Source organism: Cydia fagiglandana, chromosome 20 (assembly GCF_963556715.1).
Source record: "Cydia fagiglandana chromosome 20, ilCydFagi1.1, whole genome shotgun sequence".
Classification (NCBI taxonomy): domain Eukaryota; kingdom Metazoa; phylum Arthropoda; class Insecta; order Lepidoptera; family Tortricidae; genus Cydia; species Cydia fagiglandana.
In genome coordinates this window covers 7,749,729-7,774,928 of record NC_085951.1, presented here as the reverse complement: position 1 = coordinate 7,774,928, position 25,200 = coordinate 7,749,729, and the positions used below count along the sequence as shown (strand labels likewise).

Sequence of the window (25,200 nt, the reverse complement as noted above, 5' to 3'; positions counted from 1 at the left end):
ATGACACGTGACGTCACGTCTTACGAATCTTACCTGTCGCGAGTTTAACATTTTTTCCCCATCACAAAAAGTGCACAGCGCCGCTAAAGAAGTTTTCACTTCAAAAATATGTAGGGCACATTTATACATGACAAACGAGGAAAAACGAGGAAAGAGGGTGGTTTTGAAGGGATATGCGGAGGGGTCGAAGTCCGGTTTCCGTTACGTCAAATGATCGATTAAATCTTGTTATTCGTTCTTCCTGTTGATCAAAAAATTGTTTCATCAAGTTTAAAAACATATTTTTAAGAAAAAATATTTTTTATACAAGCCTTTGCATTTTTATACAGCTATGTTAAGCTAGATTAGACTACTACTCAAGAAGACGATACAAATGAATCCAAAGTAATCCAAATTCAATTAAGTATGAATGTCACTTTATTGCACATAGTAACAGGTTTACATAAAACGGACAATAACAAAACAAAAATAAAAATGTTATGTACAAACGCGAACAGAAAAAGTAGTAGAAGAAGTAATAGTAGTTAAGTAGTAGTATAGTAAATTTGAACTCGAAACTTGGCATTAACTTTCTTACATTGAAAAGACAAATAATGCTGTATTTGCCGGGGAATTCTTAAGTAAATAAAACTTAAACTTTGCTTCAACAATATCATTGTTTATTCACAGATAACTTCTATAAGGAAATGCTGCTGTTTATTTACACTATGTAAATAGCTCTTCGTTTGCTTCTTTCTGCAATTGTTTTTGAAATTGGGTTATGAAAATAATACTATATATTCGAACTAAGCTAAAAGTTGTTACTTTTGTTATAGTTCCTTTTTTAGCATTAGAAATAAGGTAAACAATCTTGATGTGTCTTTTAATTGAAAAACACATTTTAAAATTGTAATACGATCATTTATATTCTTCTTCTTTCATAAGTAATAGTTACTGATTTTTAAAAAGCGTTTTTCATTTAAAAGACTTGTCACGATCACTAACCTTCTTTCAAGTTCTTTCTAATGCAAATTAAAACGAACTATAGTAATGCTTAACAAACTTAAGTATTACGTTGTAGCCAGTAGCTTTTTAACTTAGAACATATTATTATGTATTGCAAGTATAATCACAATCACAATTATTTGTCTAGCATGAGAATCCTTGCGTCACATCCACATCTGTCCCAATGCGTCATACCGTCATGATAAACCCTGTCTCGGCTCTTCATATTACCTGCCTTTACGACACCTTAAAGCTATTTCGGGCAGATTGCTATTAACCAATCAAGTCATAAACATGTATACACATTCACGCCTTATTGCTATGACATAAGGTGTAAAGCTGTATATTTGTTTATGACCGTGAGTACATAAAGAGATATATTGCCTCAAAGGTTTAGGGCGCCACTTGATTGCTTGGAGCGTAGGTGACATTTACAAAGTTCTTATTTTTACTTGCCTTTTCAAATACAGCTCTATTTCAAGCGGCAGAAGTTTCCATTTTGACTAATAGTTATAGCGTCATATGAGGTTTTGTTAGTGTTTAGTCTGTATGTGTTCAGAGATTGCCTGTAAACGTTTTTGTAAGCTTTAATGTGGTCTCATGATAACCGCAGTATTTTGTAACTGACATTCTCCGGTATATTAAGTATGAAATTTTATTATTTATTTGTACCTAGTTACACTTATTTGCTGCTGTTGGGTTCAAAGTTAATGGCCCTTTAAGCTTCGTGGATTTGCGTAGGTAGATAATTGCTTAAAAATGTAGGATAGTAATTGAATAGTGCTGTATGCAATTGTTGAATTGTCTTTATATATGAATACATCACCAACAATAAAATAAGGTATGAGATCAGTATTAGTCAGAGCGTTTTCTTTGAGTCACCTGACAAACAGGTTAACATAGAAAAAACATAAGTAAGTTTTCCGAAACTGCACACATAGAAGAAACAGTTTAGATACTTAATATCGATGTTATTCTTTGTATATTCCTGTAACATACTTCATAATAATACGTTAAACATACTAGGTACTAGCACACTAACACACACGTACTCTAACGCCTAAGGCAATAGAGGCGTGTTTAGATATTTGTGAGCGCCTTGACCGCTCCGATATATCTGACTGATGGCGACTGCAAGTACCTTTTCTAACCTGTTAGTCCAGCCCTCTAATCTCGCCATGTTACAAAATCCTATAAATGTGAATCTTCTTAGAATAATCAAAGACATATGTAACTTCGTATAAGATAATAAAGTCTAAGGAAAAAACGTGCCTCGGAAATCAAGAAAAAGTCATTCTCGGATAGATGCCGCACACACCTTTAGCCTATGCTCGGCTAGATGGCGTAACGACACCGTTTCATTTTAACAATTTTAACACATAGATATGAGTGAATGAAAATGGATCAAAATTATATAAAAATAATAAAATAATTTATCCATATATACCTATACATTTTTTTAAAATAATTTTATACGTTTTCATTTTGAGTTTTAGTCGTGTGTCGATGGCAGTAAATTTACTGTGACTACAAAATTCACAATGATAGAGGGGTCTATACTATCTATTCTTTTTAGAATAATGATCTTATAGAATTTCAACATAATAACAACATTAATTGTTGCAGTTGATATATGTACTCTATATTCCGGTGTCACGACAGCCTGCGCCCCGATACCTATTGAATTACCCTAACCGCATGACTCATTGTATGGCTCATGCCATGTTTGTGTTAGTGTCTGGTCTGGCTGTCTGGCGCGGATTGTCTACGAACAACATACATATGTATGTACGTAATGATATGCCTCCCCTGTTTTAATGTTGACCTTCAAACCATCAAGAAAAGAGAGTACTCCCATCTTAAAAGCGGGCAACGCATTTGCAACCACTGGTGTTGCAGGTGTCTATTGGCAACGGTAATTGTTTACCATTAGGTGATTCGTCTGCTCGTTTGCTTCCTATATCATAAAAAACCGGGCAAGTGCGAGTCGGACTCGCGCACGAAGGGTTCCGTACCATAATGCAAAAAAAAAGCAAAAAAAAAAAACGGTCACCCATCCAAGTACTGACCACTCCCGACGTTGCTTAACTTTGGTCAAAAATCACGTTTGTTGTATGGGAGCCCCATTTAAATCTTTATTTTATTCAGTTTTTAGTATTTGTTGTTACAGCGGCAACAGAAATACATCATCTGTGAAAATTTCAACTGTCTAGCTATCACGGTTCGTGAGATACAGCCTGGTGACAGACGGACGGACGGACGGACGGACGGACGGACAGCGAAGTCTTAGTAATAGGGTCCCGTTTTACCCTTTGGGTACGGAACCCTAAAAAAGTTTACTTTAAATCTTTAGTCCAACGTCATCAACTCATCATAGAAATAATTAAATCAATTTTCAACTTTTATATAAGCATGGGTACTTAAGAACGCAAGAGCCAACAGGAGTGGTCATTTCTCCATACAAACGTACGAGCTCCTCGTTTTCCTCCGTGGTTTTTGAAGCTAGAGCAATGATTTTTTCAACACAGATTAATATTGTCAATATCTGTGTCGGACCGTTTTGCTTTTTTTGATATTTTTGTTTTTTAATGCGCTAGAGCCCTTCAAAAATGGCCTAATTGAATATGCCGCAATGAGAGGCGTGGCATTCAAAACTGATACCAATTAGCCAAAAAAGCAAAACGGTCCGACACAGATAATTTCATGATCATTTAGATTTCCAAATTTGGTTACGATTGGTTAAGTTTTGGAGGAGGAAACAGAGGAGTACGAAACCTCGATTTTTGAGATTTTTACGCAGGATTTTTCGCCTTGTCCTTATCGCACTACTTTTAGGTGCCGCTTCCGTTAGCGAGACGGGTATATTTACCTAAAATATTTAAAACTCAGCTCCTGTTTCGTCTTAAAGCATAAACAGTTGAACAAAACGGACAAAACATTGAGTAAAATTACATGTCAACACCAGCAGGCCATGATGGTCGCGATTTTGACCGTTTCAAATTTACATAATATAGTGTTCCGTATTGATAAGACAGTTTGAAGTTCGATTTTACATTAATCTTGTTTACAAAATGGTTTCCATCAATGTCAAGTGTAAGAGTAAAAACACCAGACACCACTTTATAACAAGATTTATTAGGGAATCACAAATATGGGAATATAGTTCTGAAATAATATGCCAAGACGCTCTCGCGTAGAACCAATCTAAGATGGACGACCACCTCTAGTGATGTGACATTGTCGGTTATCGTAGTGATGTCAAACACCGACGGATGACGATCTCGCCGTATAGCTCGGCCATCTTCTGACCCGACCTACGTCCCGTCAGGTCACTGTTATCAAGGCCGCCACTGAAGACTGCCGCAGCCAACGCAGTCGCAGCAAGCTGGGCCTTCACCAGGTGGCGGTAGCCTCCACCAGTTCATTACTGGTTGGCTCCTCAACTGGTGGGAGGCTAACGTGGGACACGTCTCATGCATGTGCATAGTTGCCCTCCAATACAGCACATGTAAACAGTACAAACTCTTATTCACAAAACTTTGTAACATACATGTGAAAAGCCTCAGTTCCTTAATATAACAAGGCGTTATAATTCACCCTAGCGCCATCGACAGGCTTTGACATTAGCATACCACAATGTTGTTCAAAATAATCATGATAAGGTTTCGATGATATATTAATGCGCAAATGGCACAGTTAGACCCTTTGATCACAGGTCCGGCTTGATAGCCATAAAATTATACCGTAATAACCATCACAGTCAAAAGGTCTACTTCTGTAAATACATGAGAAAGATGCAGTTATGATTGGATAGAACTCATGGGCGCTCTTTAGCAATATTGTTAATAAATTACATCATAATCACCCTTAATGGCGACGTAATGAAGTAGGTACTTCATGTCACCGCTTTCTAGCATCGTGAATAATGGCAGATAACCACAGATTATTAAACAAAAGAAAACATTACCGAGTTAAAATACCACATGCAGGCTAGAATACCACTGCCCTTGTAGGGACAGCGACCGTAGAAGTCAGCCCTTCACGATAAGGCTGTCACGGAGCCCATTGCACGCACTCGTTCTACTGGGCATCTTGAACCGGCACTACCTCAACCTCTACTGGGTCCGGAACTGCGCCAGCAATCTCTAAAAGGTATTAGTGCAAGCAACCCTTTCAAGGTAACCTTGAGATCATCAGTATTAAGGTCATTTAAATATCCTTTTGTAAACAAAGTCTCAAGCCAACCTCTCAAGGTCAACAACAAATAGTACGATATAGATAAAACAGTTATCGGTAGTAGAAATAATGGTCCTCTTAAGGATAATCTCATATCACATACAATGGACCGCCTCTTAAGGCCTACACTGCAGATACCAGGAACAAACTAGCATCTTAAGAATAGTACTATGTTATAAGCAATGGACCGCCTCTTAAGGCCTACACTGCGGAAACCAAAAACAACTAGCCTCTTAAGGATAGTATTGTCATCAGCAATGGACCGCCTCTTAAGGCCTACACTGCAGAAACCAAAAACAACTAGCCTCTTAAGGATAGTTAATACTATGACATAATTGTCATCAGCTATGGACCGCCTCTTAAGGCCTACACTGCAGAAACCAAAAACAACTAGCCTCTTAAGGATAGTTAATACTATGACATAATTGTCATCAGCAATGGACCGCCTCTTAAGGCCTACACTGCAGAAACCAAAAACAACTAGCCTCTTAAGGTTAGTATTATATCATCAGCAATCAAGTTTTGTTATAAGGAAATGCATCTGAGAAATACTGCTAGAACACCAAAGATAATCATTGTCAATAACTCAAACACTTGACAATGTCATAGCAATAACATTCTCTTTATTTGGTAAGTCTGTTTAAATATATGTCTTTGGTACATTTTATAACATGACATTTTGTGAAAAATATTTGCATTGCAAACATAAACCAACATCCCTATGAACAAAACAATCACAACACAACATACTAGTTGTATGCAACGGTTGGATAAACATTTTATTCATAATTAATAAAATAATATGTACAGACAGAAATGATCCTTGTTAATTTTCTTGACACTTCTACTGAGATACTACCTTATAATATATATCAGTATGTCTCCAACTTAATATGAATCGCAAGGATGTATGAGGTTATATGAGATATGAAACATCTTTTACAATATTCAGCCCGAGGAGGATCCGGAAACATGGAGCGACTAAACCTGTCACAGACAATACTAACCAGCTACAAATAGATGCCAATAACTCCTTTTGCTTATTCACAAAGCGCATTTTACCAACCCAGTCCATGTAACACACTAACCATTAGTATCCATGTAAAACATGAACAATCATTTTATTTCTAAATAAATACCTCATTTTCCATGACATCAGAGATTAGTCCCTTATCAACATTTTCTGCATATAATGAATTACCTGAACATAATATAACTGGCATCCATAACCAACTAACTTTGAAATATTATCCATGTCGATTTGGGTTCATTATAGAGATCTGAGCTGATAGGCGCTCTAATGCCTTCAACGGTATGGTAATTCACTTCAAGAATCATTGCTGTCAAATTTCTGGAAATTACACAACTCAAAAACATACTAACAAAGCATTATTTCAGTTGCAATAAGCATGTTTTACACACACACTTATGTGAAACAACAATTCACTTTCCTTACCGGTTTGAGATTTTGAAAACTTGGAATCTATTTTAATTAGACTGTAAAGGGAAAGTATTAAGTAGCACTCATTGTTAATTGTGAGAGCATAATATCACCATACACATAGTATCAATCAAGGCTAAATTTATATTACCAAACTTGTTTGTATGGCTTTTACTTGAATATAATTCTCACACCGGAATACAAATCTTAGAAAATGATTATAGCATTGTGTTAATGTGTCAGGTGTATATAATCACATTATGTTATGTATCTGAAAGCACATGAATCACAAAAATAACACAACATATAAGAGAAGCAGTGAATATTTACCACTATGGCCGGGGCCATTCCGGGGAACGTTCCAGGGAACATTCTTATCTGTTGGATCAACGACTTCTTACCTGAGTTAACTTTAATTCTTACTTTGTAATCCCAAGGATTTCCTTTATTCATACCATACTGTCAGCCTATGTCTTGTAATCTTCTGCTGTGAATATTGTAATACATATTCATCATCATCATGGAATCAGCTTTATTACACTGTCCATATGTATTTTTTTTTTAGCCAGACATGTTCATTTATGATGGACAGTAAACTGAAATAGATATCTGAAAGTAAACACAACAAAAGGCAAAGGTACAGTACGTCGGCAGCCGACAGTGGTTTAGTAGGTTAGTTAGGTTATCCTTGTAGGTCTTGGACGGTAAGACCTTGTATATTTTAATCCCTAACTGATGAGTGGTGTTGATGCGTTTACTCATTACAATCAGTTTCATTATTTTATATAACGATAACGTTCACAACAATGAAACAAGGAATGACTTTTCCGACAAATCATATCGTAGTAGGCGAGGAATCACTATCGCACTTCTGAAGCTGTAAGAGTAAAAACACCAGACACCACTTTATAACAAGATTTATTAGGGAATCACAAATATGGGAATATAGTTCTGAAATAATATGCCAAGACGCTCTCGCGTAGAACCAATCTAAGATGGACGACCACCTCTAGTGATGTGACATTGTCGGTTATCGTAGTGATGTCAAACACCGACGGATGACGATCTCGCCGTATACAAGGTATGACATTATTTATCAATAATCTACTAATGCAAAGATCTAAAGAATATACCGCCAAATCTTATCGGTAACATTAGGAAATCATGTGACGTTCGTCAATAGGTAGTAAAAGTCTTAATGCTATTCTGAATCACAGGAAAGCTCTAGAAGCCTTTGTATTTATATAAATTATCTAATTTTAATCCTTAAAGTACAACGGCAATTTTTGTTTATTGTGCTCATCGCAAGTGCTGCGAGATGCATGTACATAATGTTTATGCATAATTACGTTAAACATCGAATTTAAAATATTGTGAGACATACTAATATCGAACATGTCGCGCGAGTGACTTAAAACAAGTGAGTCTATACCGTAAAATTATTCAATACGTAAAACATGCCTGTAGATATCTGTATGATGTAGAACAAAAAATATATTTTCGAACTGAGGGTTATTTGATGTATTACATCAAATAGAATAAATTACTCATCAGAGAAATTCTCATGAAAAATAAATATATAAAAGTGAGATTGATCGCAGGAAATCAGCACAGAATAGACAATAAGCAATTATACGGAATGAGCTCGCTAATCTGCCCGGCAACGCCTCTATCCTTCATAGCGTTCGATTCTAAACTCTATTACCGCGTGGTAAGGTTCAGGCTGAGCATTAAAATGGGCAACTGAAGCCAGAAGATTATCAGGTTACACGAAGCGACAGAGATTAACACAATGACTGGCTGATTGTCGCAAAAAATTTCATACTTTCGTGTAAAAGGAGCTTTGTTCTGAATTTAGGGTGCGCCATTTAGGTTCCTTTTTAAATAACTGCTGCGTTTCTCACGTGACTATTTCTCACATGAATATTGTGACAAACGTTTATTTGGTCTATCTCAATTTCAGATTGATATTTTCTCAAATGCGCCAGATATGGCACTTAATGCGTCAGTTTTTAAATTAATTCATTACATAATGCACGTAGTCGTGTTCGATACCGATCAAACGAAAGGCTCCTACTCACAAGGGGTCATATAATGAACTGCCGATGTGACCCCATGTATGTTAACCGAATATTTCTCCGAAACCATAAATTTTCCCTAAACATACATGGAGGTCATATCGCTATCTCTGAAGGTCTGCTGTCATTGGCCTTCGTTTCATCCGTACTGAAAATACAATTCGAATAGTTATAAGTTATAACAATGTTTAAATTTCAATTTTGAAACTGGCAGTTCTGGGCTATCAATATGCCATCAGCAGCATATTGTTAATTAACAGCTAAATTGAATTTATGAATCAGTGATATCGTGAATTTAAATGCACGTTATTTCAATATTCATGTGCTAATTTTATCATTGATTGATATTTTCGTTGAATGTCGTCCATTTAACATAACAGAAAAAAGTTTAGTTGAATGCAGGTCTAATTATTTTGTTAAATAGGAATAAACATAGCAGAAAGTGTTTATGAAATTAACATTCTGTATATTTATAAAAACAACATCAAAGGTACTCCAGCCAGGCCCCACCGAATTATTATCATTAAGCTGTTTGACATTATCTTATCTTTCGATATAAGTACGAAAATGTTTTCCGCACACACATTGCAGCGTCGAACAATATGTTATCAATTTATCTTTATACCAACCAGTACATATCAACAATATCAATACCTACATTCATCGTTGGTATATCTTTATAAAATCACGTGTAACTCTATAAACTATTTGTATCGAATAGTTTTTGAAGAGTTTCTCAAAATGGCAATTTTGGATACTTTGCAGTTGTCGCATAAGATTGAACAGTTGTCGCAAGTCAGTCGAGATCTCCGAAGGAAACATAAGCAGATACAAAATCAGGTAACCATGGTCAATGGACCGTCCTACTTTCCACTTTTCGATTGGTATCTTTAGCACGAACTGATCTTTTGTTTTCGATTCGCCACGGAGAGGCAAAAGGAATTTAGAGATGAAAACATCATATTTAGAACTTTAAAATATAATTTTCATATGATTTTTTGACAAATGCCATGTTATCTATGATACCTGATTCGATACTGTGATACGAGTAAGCTGTGGTAGATGTTGATGTACCTACGGCGATATGTTTTGTGAATTTTGTGATAACTGGGTTGTCAAACATCAGCGCTTTACAACCAAATCATAGGTGTTCAGCGCCATCTATAATATTTTCACTACATTTACTATATGCGTCCTAGCAATCCTTTGCGTATGTTTATCAAAGAGTCATGTTCTCATGTTGTTTATCAACCGACATTTGGCTGACTTATGTGTTATGTTTTACTCGTATGTTGACTTTGCGATTGCTTGTTTTGAATCCTAATTGTCAAATGAGGGTCTTAGCAAAACATCAACATGATACGTGCTCCTTACATGAGTGTATAGTAAATGTATGTTGTGAAAACATGTATTGTATGCACCAATCGTAGTTTCGTCCAATTAGTTTACCTTTACCTTGATTATGTGCTAAATTCCTTTAACTTCTCCAAATTCACTAACTAATCGGTTATCCATATTTAATAGTATTACCACTACCCATCTTTCCGAAAATCTAATCTTACGTCTTTGACCGTCAACGTTAAATGTACATTTGAATTTGATCCACGGTAGTAATTAAGGTCAGTTTTTTTTGACTTTTACTTTTATTGTGTACCTGTGATTTTAGACAGAGTCAGTACAAAGTAGGTACGAACACGTACTGAACAACTAGGCGTACTGAGTGCATAATATCATTGATATTATTTAGATTAGACAACTATACTAAAAGATGCTGCACGGCAAACGTCACGGTTAACAGCAGGGAGCCATCGTCGAACACAAATAGAAACTTTGGTTATTTGCCTCTATCGTTCTTTCATAAATCGAGTTATAGAGAGGCAAATACACCCTTTGTTGATTGCATGGTGTCTAACAGAATTTAGTCCAGGTGTAAAACAAATTCTTCGCAGTATTTTATGTTGTACTCCATACGTCTGTAGATGAGATCATACGTTCAGTAAGATGTTAGCAAACTAATCTTCGCATTGAGTCTATAATCGTATCAAACCCATATTTTCTGCATGAACGCGGACGGTCAAAGGATCATTAATATCCATGTACACGCATTAACCATCCTGACCTTTTAGCTGCGTCTAGTGTGCGAGGAGCGATCAGAGCTCAACGCGATAGTTCAGGCCCAGCAGCGGGACATCAGCGCGCTCCAGCAAGCCGACGCACAGAACAAGGTTAGTCCATTTGATTTACGTCCTTAACTTTGGTTGGTAAGGCTTCATTTTTATTGGACGCTTAGGTAAGGGTTGCACGCATAGACTAGGAATCCTCCAGACTGAGCATATAGTTCGTTTTTTTTTAGCATTAGAAAGAACTTTCAAGAAGGTAAGCGATCTTGACATGTATTTTAATTGAAAAACGCTTTTTAACAACCAAAAACTTACTTACTTATGAAAGCAGAAGAATATAAATGATCGTATTAGATTCATAATTGTTACATGTTTGCCGTAACTTATTTTTAAAATGTGTTTTTCAATTAAAAGACGCATCAAGATTGTTTACACCTTTTTTCTAATGCTAAAAAAAACGAGGTATAGTAGCGCTACCCCCTCTGCCACGCATACCGTAGTTTTACTCCATTTTCGAGTCGAAAGTGTCTTTGTGTGTCGTCCGTGTCTTTGAACGGACCAATCACGGCACGTGACCTCGCTCACCTCGTCCCCCGCACCCCCGTATTTTTGGCAGCATCGGTTTCATGAAATAATTGCTCAAAACTCCGTCTAGAGGATTCCTAGTCTATGGTTAAAGCGTTCGCTAAATTTTATTGTATGAGGAGTTTCATAGTTCACTGCTGTGTGACGCTAATCAGTTCACCAATTGTGGTGCAACTGGCCCTTAGTCTCTATAGGTCAGCTGTCGGAATTTGTACCTTATTTAATATTTAATAAGGTTTAATTAACTATGCCCGATGGACCGAAAGGTAACCGATATATTAAGAGAATGAGCTTGTTCCATTTACGACCTTAAGTTAAGGTGGTAAGGCTTCATTTTAATTGGGTGCTTTAGACTCAATAGCTCAGTTAACAGCCCGTTGTCGGAATCTGTACCTTATTTAATATTCAAGAAGGTCTTATTAGCAATGCCCGAGGAACCGAAAGGTAACCGAATTATTGAGATGAGTGTTCGTGTGTTGTTCTTACAGATTAGTGATTATTTTCTTTTTACTTACAACTCTGTTACTGTAGTGTTAAGGTCTAGTTTGTAATGTCTGTGTGTTTGCGTGCAATGGTGAGTATGAATTAAATATCGATTAATGCATGCTTGGAAATCTTCAGGTTAGTTTACCTTAAAGTGATAATGCCGAATTTGTTGATGTGTGTTAGCTACTACTTGTTTCTTTTGTTCCAAATTGTTATACATGCTGTTTTATGGGGTTTTCAATTACCTACTACTTGTATTAAATACATTGCTGTTGGCAAATAAAATGTCTATCACCATAAATACACGAAATTACCATAAGAATATCTATTTAAATTCTTTGTATCATAATGCCCATTTTGTCAATTTATGTTTAGGAGTAATATTTCATTTAGAATATAATTGAATTGAAATCGTTTGTTTAATATGAAATAAAAAACTCAACCTATGTTTTACCTTTTTATGAATGTTTTGAAAACATATACTTACACGTTTAAATAAATCTTCAGCCTTCAGTTTATGAAATGAGTTGTGGAACATCTGTCAGGTGTTTTTAAAGTACTTGGTAGCTAGATTTTGTATGTGAATATAAGTATTAATGTAACACTTTAAACTCTCGCGTTTTGTACACACATTTAATTACACAAACGGGTGTACCGCGATATAATTTCATCTCCGTTATATCCGTCATTTGCTGGGATGTCAGTCTTTCCGTGACCACAGCTGGTGCAACTAGGCTGAAACATTGGAATTTAAGGTAAAAACTATGAACTGGTCCTATTATATCGCGGTATACCCGTTTGTGTAATTAAATATAAGTATTAATGTTCTCTTATCAATATCCAACTTGTCATTACTCATTATGCTGTCATCAATACCCACCTGTGGTCGGTGGTCGGCCGCTGATCTAAGATCCATGTAAACTGCTATATGTAACACTATACTCATTGTTTAGGGGAGACAGGCTAAGACGGGTTAGGGAGCAAGGTGGTAAAACGACGGTATTACATTACTTAGTCAGCTGTGCTTGGTTATATCCACGATATGTGCATTTAAAAACTTATTTAATTGTTTACCCTGTTTATAACTTGTTCCGGCGCTACACTACACGTATAGTTAATTTTTTTAAGCTATGAGAGCTTATACTCGTAGTCCTAAACGGTCAATTTAAAAAAAAAACTCTGAGTTATGTTTTCAAAATGCTCATACGGTGGTTATGTGCAGCGCGAGCAGCGCGGCAGATTTGATATGATGTACGTAATTACGATAGTATTAGATAAGCCTCTGTAAACAAATGCATATGGAAAACAATGAAAAACGCTGCAAAACAGGTATTGGTAATAATCGGACGTTGATAACAATTGATTGATTTCATTGGGCCTTTGTTTGGTTGATTCTTTTAAGGATTATTATTGTGTTGTTTTCAGGATTTTTTAAACATCGAGTAATTTAGTTGTATTGTCATTCATAACACTGCGACTGTTTACATAAACACCTTGCATGCAATAATCGCAATGTCTCAATCATTAGGTGTCAATGCGGCTAATTCCGTCTGCGGGATGTTCCGGACACAAGCATATTTTTCTCATTTTTTAAACCGTGTGTCATAGAGCTTACCTACTTTCGACTGCTGAAATAAAAGCAATCGTTGCTTTTTCGATTTGTTTTATTTAAAAAAAAGCGCTCATTTACGGAATTCCCCACAAACGGATTTGGTGACATCGCAGAACTAACAATCTGAAACTTAACTAAACTTTTTTTTGTACATTTTGGCTACTAGAACCTAAATTATTGTAAATAAATATATTTCTTATGAAATTGTAATCTGATTAGTTGATACTATTTAGTCAAAAGATGTCAGCAGCAAGTAAGGGAGAAACATTTATCAGAAAATATAATTTAAAAACTTCATTCCAGCCAGTATCGAATTTTATAAAAGTGCAATCTTTCGCAGTTTCTTAAAAAAGGGGTCGTTAGAAAACGAGACAAACAGGAATTACAGGATAGGGTAATTCGCCAGTAACTGGCCGGTTTTAGTAACTGGCCGCCCTAAACTAAAATGATTTCTATTTATAGGTGAATAGAATTAATTTTTAGTTTATGTCGGCCAGTTACTAAAAGTGGCCAGTTACTGGCGAACTGCGATCATATATAACCATGGATACCGCCTTTAGGAACATTACCGTTCAAATTCTCGGGCCAAATTAGCACACATACACAATTACGCCTACATTCAAATAAGACGACGCGTTTACAGAGCCTGTAATCAAAGCTGGTAAACGAAATAATAGTCATCTTTATTACACTAATGGTACATAGCTAAGTGTAGATGAAATGCATATAATGTCAATAACTACCAATCAGCGACATTAATCCGCTAATAACCTTCTTGCTGTACGTACTGGCCGCTGAGAGTTCGCGGTCCATATTTGATTAGAATATGACTTGGACAGGGATAGGTTTATGCCATACAGTGAAGAACCAGTCAAATAATTCACGTATAATAATTTAATGCAGATTAAAAGATAACTAGTTAAAATGTTCTTATGACATGACAGACTAACTCAACATAAGTAAATATATCATTGTTGTATAAATGTATTCCGCTATAATAAGTATTTTGTATATTTTATTATCAATCTGCATGGCAGTGCGAAGTCACGTTCAGGTATAGTCTGTCCGTTTTTCTAAGATCAAGTACGCCATAGTAAATGTATGGCGAAATTGATCTTAGAAATCGGACTGGCTATACAGTCTGCAAAATTTACATGGGTACACGAATCGGGTCAAAAATATTTGAACAGGCGGAGTCACAATAAAACCCCACTTTCAGTTCAGAATATTTTATATGTATATAGCCGGTCAAGCAAGTTTGTCAGTAGAAAAAGGTACAAAATTAAAATTTTGTATAGGACCACAGCCGATCACGCGCTTACTTTTTCTAAATTTGCCGCTCTTATAATATTTTAAACATTCGCGTTTTGATTACATATTAACTCACATTATACGAAACGAAACTGATTTACGTCGGTAAATCAAGGTAAAACTGAATATAATTCGCGTTAGACCCGTCTATAATGTGAGTTAATATGTTTGCCGTTCTTTTCTACTGACGGAAATGGCTTGAGAGAGAACCTACATATATGGTCTCTCTAATTGGACAGCTTTTTTCCATAGTTCTCTGCGAATAGCATCTTGTGGGAATCTGAATCGAAAGTAATATAAAATGACAATACCAAATTTGATTATTAATTTGAAATAACTAGGTAGTTTTTTTATAGCTCCATCTCATGAAATAAAAAAGGAAAATACAAATCTGTAAGAAGGAATTTATTACTACATTTATAATTATATAGAAAATACCTAAACCAAACACAAGTTAATAAAATAGTCTACTTCATTTAGCATAACACCATCCCTATTATCCTCGCAATTTAAAAAGTCGTATGTTGTTATAAAAGTCGTATGCAGTTGTTACGTTTTAGCTTAGCACGGTAGTATTGAAAACAAATCGTCATGTTTTTTCCAAATTCTACTGAAATTATCTGTTTAATACAAGTGAAAAGTGATTCCACTGTCTTTGGTATGAACTAAAATAACTTCTGCACCACTTCACGACACATGAATATACTTTTAATTACAAAAAACGTCGTTTTTATAAATAAATTTAGCCATTTGTCACTGACTGTCATCTCGGTCGTACTGAGATTGCCAATCGAGCAGTTTGTAAGTACCGCCTATCGCGGGGTAGTTTGCGTTGGGTCATAATTGAGCGGACAGAATACTTCCATGTATAGCATTTCGCTGCTGGCGAATTACCATTCCTTTTTATAAAACGCAACCCAAGAGTCCTATAGTCTCATATTCAGCAACTTTTATCCAACTCTTATATAATTTCGTTTCAGAAGTGCGCGTCATGCGGCGCCGTGTCCCCGGACGGTCCGGACGACGAGGACCAGTCCTCCAAGCCCACGTTCAGCGTGCGCGAGCTGCGAGCCATACTGCACGAGCGCAACGAGCTCAAGCTGAAGCTGGGACGGGCCGAGGAGCAGCTGCAGGCGCTGCAGGCGGAGGTGCCGTCAGAGAGGTAAATACAATGATGATGGTATCCTGTCATCCCTCATCAGGGACATACGACGAGGAGCAATCCTCCAAGCCCACGTTCAGCGTGCGCGAGCTGCGAGCCATACTGCACGAGCGCAACGAGCTCAAGCTGAAGCTGGGACGGGCCGAGGAGCAGCTGCAGGCGCTGCAGGCGGAGGTGCCATCAGAGAGGTAAGTGCAGTGATGATGATGGTATCCTGTTATCCCTCATCAGGGACATAGGGCTCTTAGAAGAGTTCTCCACTGTTGTCGATCCTGCGCTGTCTCTTCGAGTTTCTTCCAGTCGAGGTCAGCGGATGCCACCTCTTTGTTAACTGTGCGCCTCCACTACGAGTTCAAACTCATGTTTAGCCGCCCCAAAACTGTATCATTTATCCCAGTCCTCATTAAGTTTCCAAAACGCTTGACATGCATTTGCTTTATCAGCTTAAGCTAGGACATGCTGATTCAGCGTTTTTTATATCATCATCATCTCAGCCATAAGACGTCCACTACTGAACATAGGCCTCCGCCTTGGACCTCCATTCGTACCAGTTGGAAGCGACCCGCATGCAGCGTCTTCCGGCGGCCTTAACAAAGTCGTCCGTCCATCTTGTGGGTGGGTGGTTTTTTATATCAAACCTACGATTTATTAACCGAATGAAACTTGTCCATTACAGCAGTTCAGACACATCACCGTCCGCGTCGGCGGCGGCGTGCGACGACGCGCCCGTGCAGGGCCCGCTGCCGTGCGAGCCCGACGACGCGCCCTGGAAGAGGCACAGCGGCATCAGGAAGTTGTGAGTTACTTTCATGCTATTCTCAACCCTATACGGTCGGAATAAGATTCAGGCCTATAAACGCGAACATCGAAGTTCGCAAATTGCGGGCATTTTTCTCTGTCACTCTAGTTACGCCTTCATTGGAGTAAAAGAGAAAGATCCCCGCAATTTGCGAATATCAGTTTTCGCGGTAGCCCCTCAGATTATGTGGGAATTGGCAGTGCTAGTGATGCGATGTCGATAACGAGGTAACGGTATCGTTAAAAACGTTTCAGGTAACGGTAACTGTGTAATTTAAGGATGTAGTCGGTAACAAATAAATGCGGAAAATTACGAATACAGTATTTTTTTGTTCATCTTGGGCGAGTGTTATATTGCTGGGCATAGGCCTGACTGTAAAAGTGTTTAATAATTAATTAAGTTACCGTGATCTTGCGAGCGATGTGGCTATTATTTCTTCCTCGTTTTATATTTTAATACAATACTCGCGCTCTGCTAATTCCTACATACATAAGTACATTAGATATTACCTACATAAATTACAGAAGTAGATTTAAGTGAATTGGCATTGCTAAGCAAGAAGTATGGGAGCTGATTTAAAAAAAATACTTGAATAGGTGAATACTTGATTACTGGTGCTGGTATAGGTACACAGATTTGGAGTGGACAGATAACGCAACGCTTTTACTTGCATGGCATTCAAATTATAAGTTTTAATTTACTTATTTTTTTGCATGTTGAAATCGATTAAAAATTATTTTAATTATAAAATATTGTAAAATTAACCGAACTATGTTACAGTAGGAACATTGCACTGCAAAATATTGCATTGCACTGGACTTTACAACAAATACCGGAAGGCGTGGCAGGTAAACTTGCGGTATCTATCACTCGAAATCTGTATCAATTTCCATATTGTGTTTAATATTTTATAATAATATTTGGAATATTTGGAAAAGGCTTCAGGAAATGTATTACTAATGAATGGGGAATATTTTGATGTTTTTCACAATAATGCTGTGTTTTCGTATTTCAGCATGTTTATATGTAAAATGTGACATTTCATGTATATTGTAACTTGCTATGTTCTTTCTCTTCCTCATATCACATTGGATATATAGCTATAGGTACTTACTTCCATACATTTTTACATGTACCTATACATAGTTACAATCCAGAAACTTACATTAATATTTTTACATTTAAACAAAACTACTGTATTTAAAAGGTGTTGTCAAATTGATTAATGAATTTACAAAATAACGTACACAATAGTTTTATTTAAATGATTTATTACAAATTATTATAACGTTTTTCTTAAATCATACGATAGCGAAAAACCCACTGCGGCTCATCCTACGCTACGCTCAAAATAAAAAATTAGTCAAGTTTATGTGATTTAGTTAGAAATCGTTTCTTATTTCTTAACGTTATTAACTTCGTTACTTTGATCATTCAAATTAGAGATGCCACGAATATTCGGCAACTATTCGGTATTCGGCCTATTCGGCCCCTTTGCCGAATATTCGGTATTCGGCCGAATGTTGCCTACTATTCGGCCGAATACCGAATATCTGTTGCACCTACCTAAAAAGAAAAATTACACAGAAAAATTACAAAAAACTAGGTATATTTAATATTTAAAATGTATTCTTGGAGTAATTAACTGGAGAGTAGTTAAATACAAAGCCACGTTTTTGAGCATTTGTTGAATACAAAATATTTTATTTTTATCATGGGTCTGATTTGATTGACTCTAATCACTAGACATGCGCGAAACAGTGCTTCGAAAAGTGATGCTATATCACATCACTTTTCCGAACACGTAATGGTACACTGAGATATCACATCACTCATCACTCGAAACATGACCCGACCGTGAAACAGCGCTCGGGCGCGCGCGAGATGGCCACATTACAGCTATCTCTTACATTTACACAGCGCATCTACAGCACTCTAGTGATTCTAGGCGTTTCGGATCCGTATCGGCGATCGATCTATTTATTACGCGTTGCGTTTTGTCACCTTTATGTGAAAGATTTTTTGTTAGTTCTTATAAATTATAAAATAGTGTAATTATGTAATATGTATGTAAGTTTCGGAGGTAGATAATTGCCTATGGAGCTTCCCAATATGGCAAGTATTCTATAACAATTTGCGTACATTTTGCTCGCTTTGGTTCTGTCTCCGTAAAGTGGTTCGTTTATAGCCATTTTTTTTAATAGGTCAATCAAGTTAAAGTCACCAATAGTCCGTAAAAAAGCGATTACTCACCAGCACTAATACATTATCAGAATATTGCCATAACGTAACTATTATTTACACCTTTCACAATTTAATTTAAATATATTTGCAATTTAGTTCACTCAGTCTTTATAAACAACTCGTACGTATTTCTACAGTCAGTCTCGATATGCACTAATTCACAATTAAATTAAAGGATAAACAAGTATTAACTCGTACTTAGTTTGCCGCGAACCGCGAAAGTCAAGCAAACTATCAAACATTTCACAACAATAATAATAAACGGTTTTCTTTTCGTCAAATTCAAAATCGCAAATAAATTACTCCATTTTGACAGTGTCCTTCTTGTATTATAAGAAAAACATTTTAAGCTCTACGCGGACGCATTAGAGTTTTAAATCTATTGCAGAAAATCATATTCGTAAAAATATTAGTGAGTGACAACTTAAACCGCGGCGATCGGCCGAGCGGACCTATCCGAATGGTTCCGAAGATAGCCGAAAGCATCGCAGAGCGAGAGCGAGCGAGCACTGAGTGCGAGTGCGAGCGAGATAACAAAGCAATGATGGCATGGCATGGCGAACAAACATGACACTATCACAAGTGACATTACACATTACGCGCTCCGTGCGTAAACTTGAACTGACCGTTCATATCGGCGAGTCAATGTATTTGGAATTGAATCCATTTCGCGCGCTTCGGCCGGTCGTTGGCGCTCGCGCGCTCGGTGCGGCTCGCGTGATGCGTGATGTTTGAAGTACTGGTTGATTTCGCGGAGAGATACGTAATGCCATATTACGTGTTCGAGAGATATCTCATTTGTGATATTACGAGCATTACTTACACATGTCTACTAATCACATTCATTAATTCTGTTCAACATAAAAATATATTTTAGCAAACGTTGTGCTTCGATGGCGAACAGTTTTCATAATAATTGTGACTCAAAATGTTTGTATGTCATGCCGAATATTCGGTATTCGGCCGAGAGAGAGGCCGAATATTCGGTATTCGGTATTCGGCCAAATTCACTATTCGGGGCATCTCTAATTCAAATACTGATATTTCGTTGTCTTGATATGTACTTGATAATAACAACGTCATAACATTTATACAGTAAAGATCGGTTTTCCTAGGATAGCGGTGCCGTCATATAGCGGCCGTCTCCATACTAAATAATACGACTAAATATGGATGTCGTAGTAGGTATTTGTATGGAGACGGCCGCTATATGACGGCATCGCTATCCTAGGAAACTAGAGCATAATTTAAGAAAATAAATTCCCGATTTTGATATTGTTACGTTGATTTGTGCTGTGAATAAGCTACAATAGAATAACAATACTTATACTTACATATTTTTTTATTTAATACATACCGTTACTGTAACGGTATCGTTATAGTTAAATTGATACATTTAGCTTTCGTGCGTAGCATGGTCCGCAGTTGCTTCTTTCTTTCTTTTTGTCAGGAATATCTAAGTGACTTACTCTTGATTGTACATACTTTTCAAAATAACGTTTTCAAGCACGTAAACTGTGGGATTGGTTTGTCTTACATAATATCATCGGGCATTTGGTTCTGGTACTTTTTTCAGTATACTATTTAGACTTATTTGGGTATTTTAAAGGCATGATAATTATATTTGTTTGGTTTTCAAAATTATTCAAGTTATTTTAGGTGAATCGAATGAAAAATGGCACCAGGGCCGAAAGAGATCGCAATGCCACGGATCCATCGTAACACGGCGCACGGTCGCATGGTATTCTGATACCTGTTGCACTCGAGTCAAATGCTTATTTCGCTTGACCACTTCCCTATTCCCTTGTTTATATACCTTTTTTTTTTAGTTGATTTCCAAGCTAAACATCAAGGAAAGCACAGTATGTCTACACCGAAGCTAAAGCATACTTTGCATTGTAAAAACCATCAGTACTTTTACATCTTAGTTTTGCGGGCTCAAAGAAAATTCAATTTTATGTCTTGTCAGCTAAAGTATATATGTTTTGCTGTCAAAAATATCAGTATTTTGCACTAGCAATGATAGCAAAGAGCACTGATCATCTGACTCTTGAGATTTATCTAATTATTTGTGTGCATGAAAATGAAAACTTGTTGGCATTTCAATCTGATGTTAGGAATGTAAAGCATCAATATAACATTGAAATGCACGTATTGTGATTTACTAAACATGCCTGCATATACCTCTACAATATTCCAAACGTTTTAACATTCAAAATGCACGAATATGAAAAATACCTGTACACTAACGGCATTTTGACAAAATACAGAAAGCTACTAATAACAAACTGTGTTACATATTTCGATATTTTCGATACTCAACATCAGTTACTAAAATCTTTTACTTTCACAACAAACAAAAATAAACTGTGTTACATTTAACATCTGTTACTATTAATTTTTTCCTTACATCTCTAACACACATTTTAACCCTCTCGCCGTACCAGCACATTTTTTTTTAATAAACCCTCCTGACCAAGTGGTTGTGCAAGGTTTTGGTTGGCGCTGACGACGAAGGACGAGGGACGCCGGTCGCCGCCGCCGAGGATCTCTTTCGGCCCTTGGTACTGAGGAATGAGGTATGACGGGTGTGACAACTGTAGACCGACTGCTTAAATGAGTCTTCGCTAGGCGTACACCCGCCCGCACCTTCCCCGCCGCCCTTACTCGTCCTACCCCTTCGCCCCCGTACCGCGAAGGCGAGTACTCATTTAAGCGGTCGGTCTTTAACAGGGATTTACGCGTGTAAGCTATTTCTATATTATTGGTAGGGTCAATCTATTTAATTATTTCTAGTTATTGGTATTTGTCAAAACGAATCGTTGCCAGAAGATGATGCCTTATTACCTGGATAGTTTGATTAGTTCACAGTGTTTAACGTGTTTTGAGTTTAAAGAGTGTTGAGATTTAGTTATTTAGACTTCCACGTTATAATAACTACCTCAGGTGTCTTATTCTATGCTTTCTTTTATATGTTTATTTTAATTAATAGTAAAGTCTTTAAGTCTATTTTAGATATAAATATGACTAATAGATTCTGTGAGAGACAATATGAAAAGGAAGAATGTGAGTTAACTGAAAACCATGACCTAAGAAGGGCAAGCTAGGGTATAACGTGTGATAATCGGATAAGAAAAAAACTATCGATACCATGATGATGACGTTTTAAAGGCTCGTGCTTACATTATGTTCGTTTTCCAGTTTTCGCAAGCTCTTTGCTGAGTCTGACATCGCCGTGGGGATCCCGCGGCGCTCGCTGTCTTCCCTCGCGAGCAAGATATCCGCCGCTCCCGGCGCTGCCGCCGCCTCCACGTAGGCACTCCGACCCCAACACCTCCACCGCCGCCGCCGCCGCCAAGCACAAGCCCAAGTCGCGCCGCCACTCCGACATCAACAACCCCCGCGCCAAGCTCGACCTGCGTCAGGAGCTCATCAACCTCAACCTCAACAACCAGGAGGTCGACAGCTGGCTCGGCAACAAGTTCGACGAAAAAGACGAGGACTACCTGGACAGGCTCGGCCACGACATCCCTCTACAGAGATCTCTTTCCCTCGACGGCGGCAAAGAAATCTTCAACTACCTCGAAACTTTAGGCTCCGACTGGTCGGTGGGTAGTTCTTCCGCGTGGACGGTGCACTCGGACAGGGACAGCCGCTTAGAACAGTACAGAAGTTTCGAAGATATCCCCGCTTCTCCGCGAGCGAAAAGCAGGCGCGCATCTTTTGATAAGGATAACGCTCTCTATGGGAGCAGTCTCGCCCTGTCCGTGCTGAAAGACAGCTACAAAGGCTTCGATAGCTCCACCGATATATCGCCGCAGATCAGAAAGTTGAGGCGGAATCTTTCGTTCCACGATTCTTTGCAAGATTTTAAAACGACCGTCGTAGCGAAGGATGATGAAAAGACGGGCGTTAACGTTCGGGAGGATAGTGAAAAGGAAGTACTTGAAGTGCGGCAACCGACGTATAGAGACATATTTATTGCTAGGAGCAATCAAGTAGGAGAGAAAGAAGAAAAACAGAATACTCCACGACAAAGAAAACTAGCTATACCTCTCCAAAGGACCCTGTCATTTGAAGGGAAGAAAACTGAAGTTAATCTAAGGAAGGAGGTTCTTAAACTGACCGTTCCGAACTTCAAGAGTTGCGAAGATTTGTCGTCACGGAGCAACGTGAAAGTTACGAGAAGCGAATCCGCCGGAAACTTATCAAAGTCGGCTCCTTTAGGTTTGACGCTTCGTAAGGATAGCTATCAAGGAATGGAACTCGGTAGCGGCAATATTTCATCGAGTATTCGAAAGTTACAAGAGAGTATCTCGTTCGTCTCGCCCCCAAAAGCCAGAGACTTGCCCGCTATCGTTATACACGACGTTGATCGTCGCGCGAGTGATGCCAAATATGAAAATATTTCCACGAATACTTCCAATGTAGTTGAGATAAGTAGAAATTGTGATTGTCGAATTTGTAGTGACGAGGGAAGGGAAGACGGGAGGTCTGTGTGGCATAGGATTTTTTGTAAACTGTTTATGAAGACCGTTTCCAATAGGGACGAGAGAAAATACTGGGACGAGAACAACAATTTAGACGAGGGTGAAATGTACAAATGTATCATGCATACGTTGAAATTGCTCTTCGGTCTTTGGTTGAGGCATTTGGATCACAATTGATATTGGAGACGGTTTAGTCGCTTGTAGTTATTTGTTGCTTAGTGTTGTTAAGATGTTAATGCCGACGGTAGGCGTATTTCTAACTTGACACATTATGATTTTTACACATCACGACTTATTGAGAATATAAAATGCACACTTTGTGTTACGCACTTGCGTGTAAATTCGTCATTGTGTCCTATGTGTGTATGAGCATAGATAAAATAAATATAGTAGGCGCTCGAAGTGGACGGTTAAAACTAGATGTCGCTGACATCGCAAACAGCCGGCCTAGCCAAGGTGACAATCGCTATCGCTAAGACAACGACACGCTTTGTGTCTCTCTATCACTCTTTCATTATAGTGCGACAGTGACAAGTTGCGTTTTGATCGCTACGGAGCCTAAGCGATTGGCATATTGGCTACGCGGCCAGGTTGTCAAACGTAATAGGCGTAAGTACCGAACCACGCCCTTGGTCCGGTCCGAATCATCTCTCTCGCTGTAACTCATAGCTGCGTCCTTATCGGACGTACGGCGAATCACCTTCCAGTTTCACACTGTCGAACTTGAACCGCACCAATGTCGTGGTTCTACCGAACGTACGTCTATTAGTACTTTAGCGTTCCAATTACCACAAAGCGTTTAGTATAATTAATTAGTCTATGGTTTAAAATTGTCTATGTTTTATTACATTCCGGAACGCATTAACTACCCTATCTCTCTTAGAATTGGGTAGTGCATAGACAAAATGACTGATGTTTTATTGTACGGCTGTGTGATCTATGATTTGTGTGCTAATTGATATATTTTTTTAAGAAATAATATATGTTGCCACATGAACATTTATTCATTTTCATTATATTTACACTGATAATTAATTATCAACAGCCAGAGACAGATTTTTTATAGTTTAAACAATATGTCTCGAATGTAAATCTTATCCCACAGCGAGACAAACGCTATATGTAATTTATAATACCTTTTGACCGCCACGACTATTTTATATAATACGCTAACCATTGCCGTTTATGGCCGACTGACGGTCAAAGGGTTTAACCCTAGTGGAATAATCCGAATAAGAAAGTTTATTTTAACCTTAAAATGTGTGGTCTCTTCTGCTACCTTGTCCACTGTTCCTTCAAAATATGGGTGCCATTGTAACATACTTTTATTTATTTTCTTCAAGCACCTTTCTAATCCATTCGGACCAGTGAATAAAATCACATATCTGACATCAGTGTATCGACCCGATTAGCATAGAATAGGTACGACTTTAAATATAAATACTTTCTAGATATAATTTTTAGTCCTTGCTAGGCCTGTAAAGATCGGTTTTCCTAGGATAGCGGTGCCGTCATATAGCGGCTATTTGTATGGAGACGGCCGCTATATGACGGCACCGCTATCCTAGGAAACTAGAGCATAAGCGAAACATAACCTTGACACAATACTTTCAAGCTTTTTAACTTAAATAACACAATATTATTTTTTTACT

The 25,200-nt window shown here is 37.6% G+C and overlaps 1 protein-coding gene across 4 annotated transcripts in view; it reads left to right on the top strand.

Annotated features, from left to right (window-relative positions):
* LOC134674441 (RILP-like protein homolog) overlaps positions 1 to 22,517 on the top strand; it is a 34,815-nt gene extending 12,298 nt beyond the window's left edge. The window contains exons 4-10 of one of the 4 annotated variants that reach the window (XM_063532514.1): positions 9,505 to 9,579; positions 10,866 to 10,964; positions 15,834 to 16,015; positions 16,692 to 16,811; positions 21,551 to 21,652; positions 21,788 to 21,803; positions 22,260 to 22,382. In XM_063532514.1, the coding sequence (XP_063388584.1) occupies positions 9,505 to 9,579; positions 10,866 to 10,964; positions 15,834 to 16,015; positions 16,692 to 16,811; positions 21,551 to 21,629 (555 nt within the window). In that variant the 3' untranslated portion in view covers positions 21,630 to 21,652; positions 21,788 to 21,803; positions 22,260 to 22,382. Of the gene's footprint in view, positions 1 to 9,504; positions 9,580 to 10,865; positions 10,965 to 15,833; positions 16,016 to 16,691; positions 16,812 to 21,550; positions 21,653 to 21,787; positions 21,804 to 22,259 lie in introns of all 4 variants that reach the window. The other 3 variants (XM_063532513.1, XM_063532512.1, XM_063532516.1) reach the window with 3 other exon arrangements.
* The last annotated feature ends 2,683 nt before the right edge of the window (positions 22,518 to 25,200 follow it).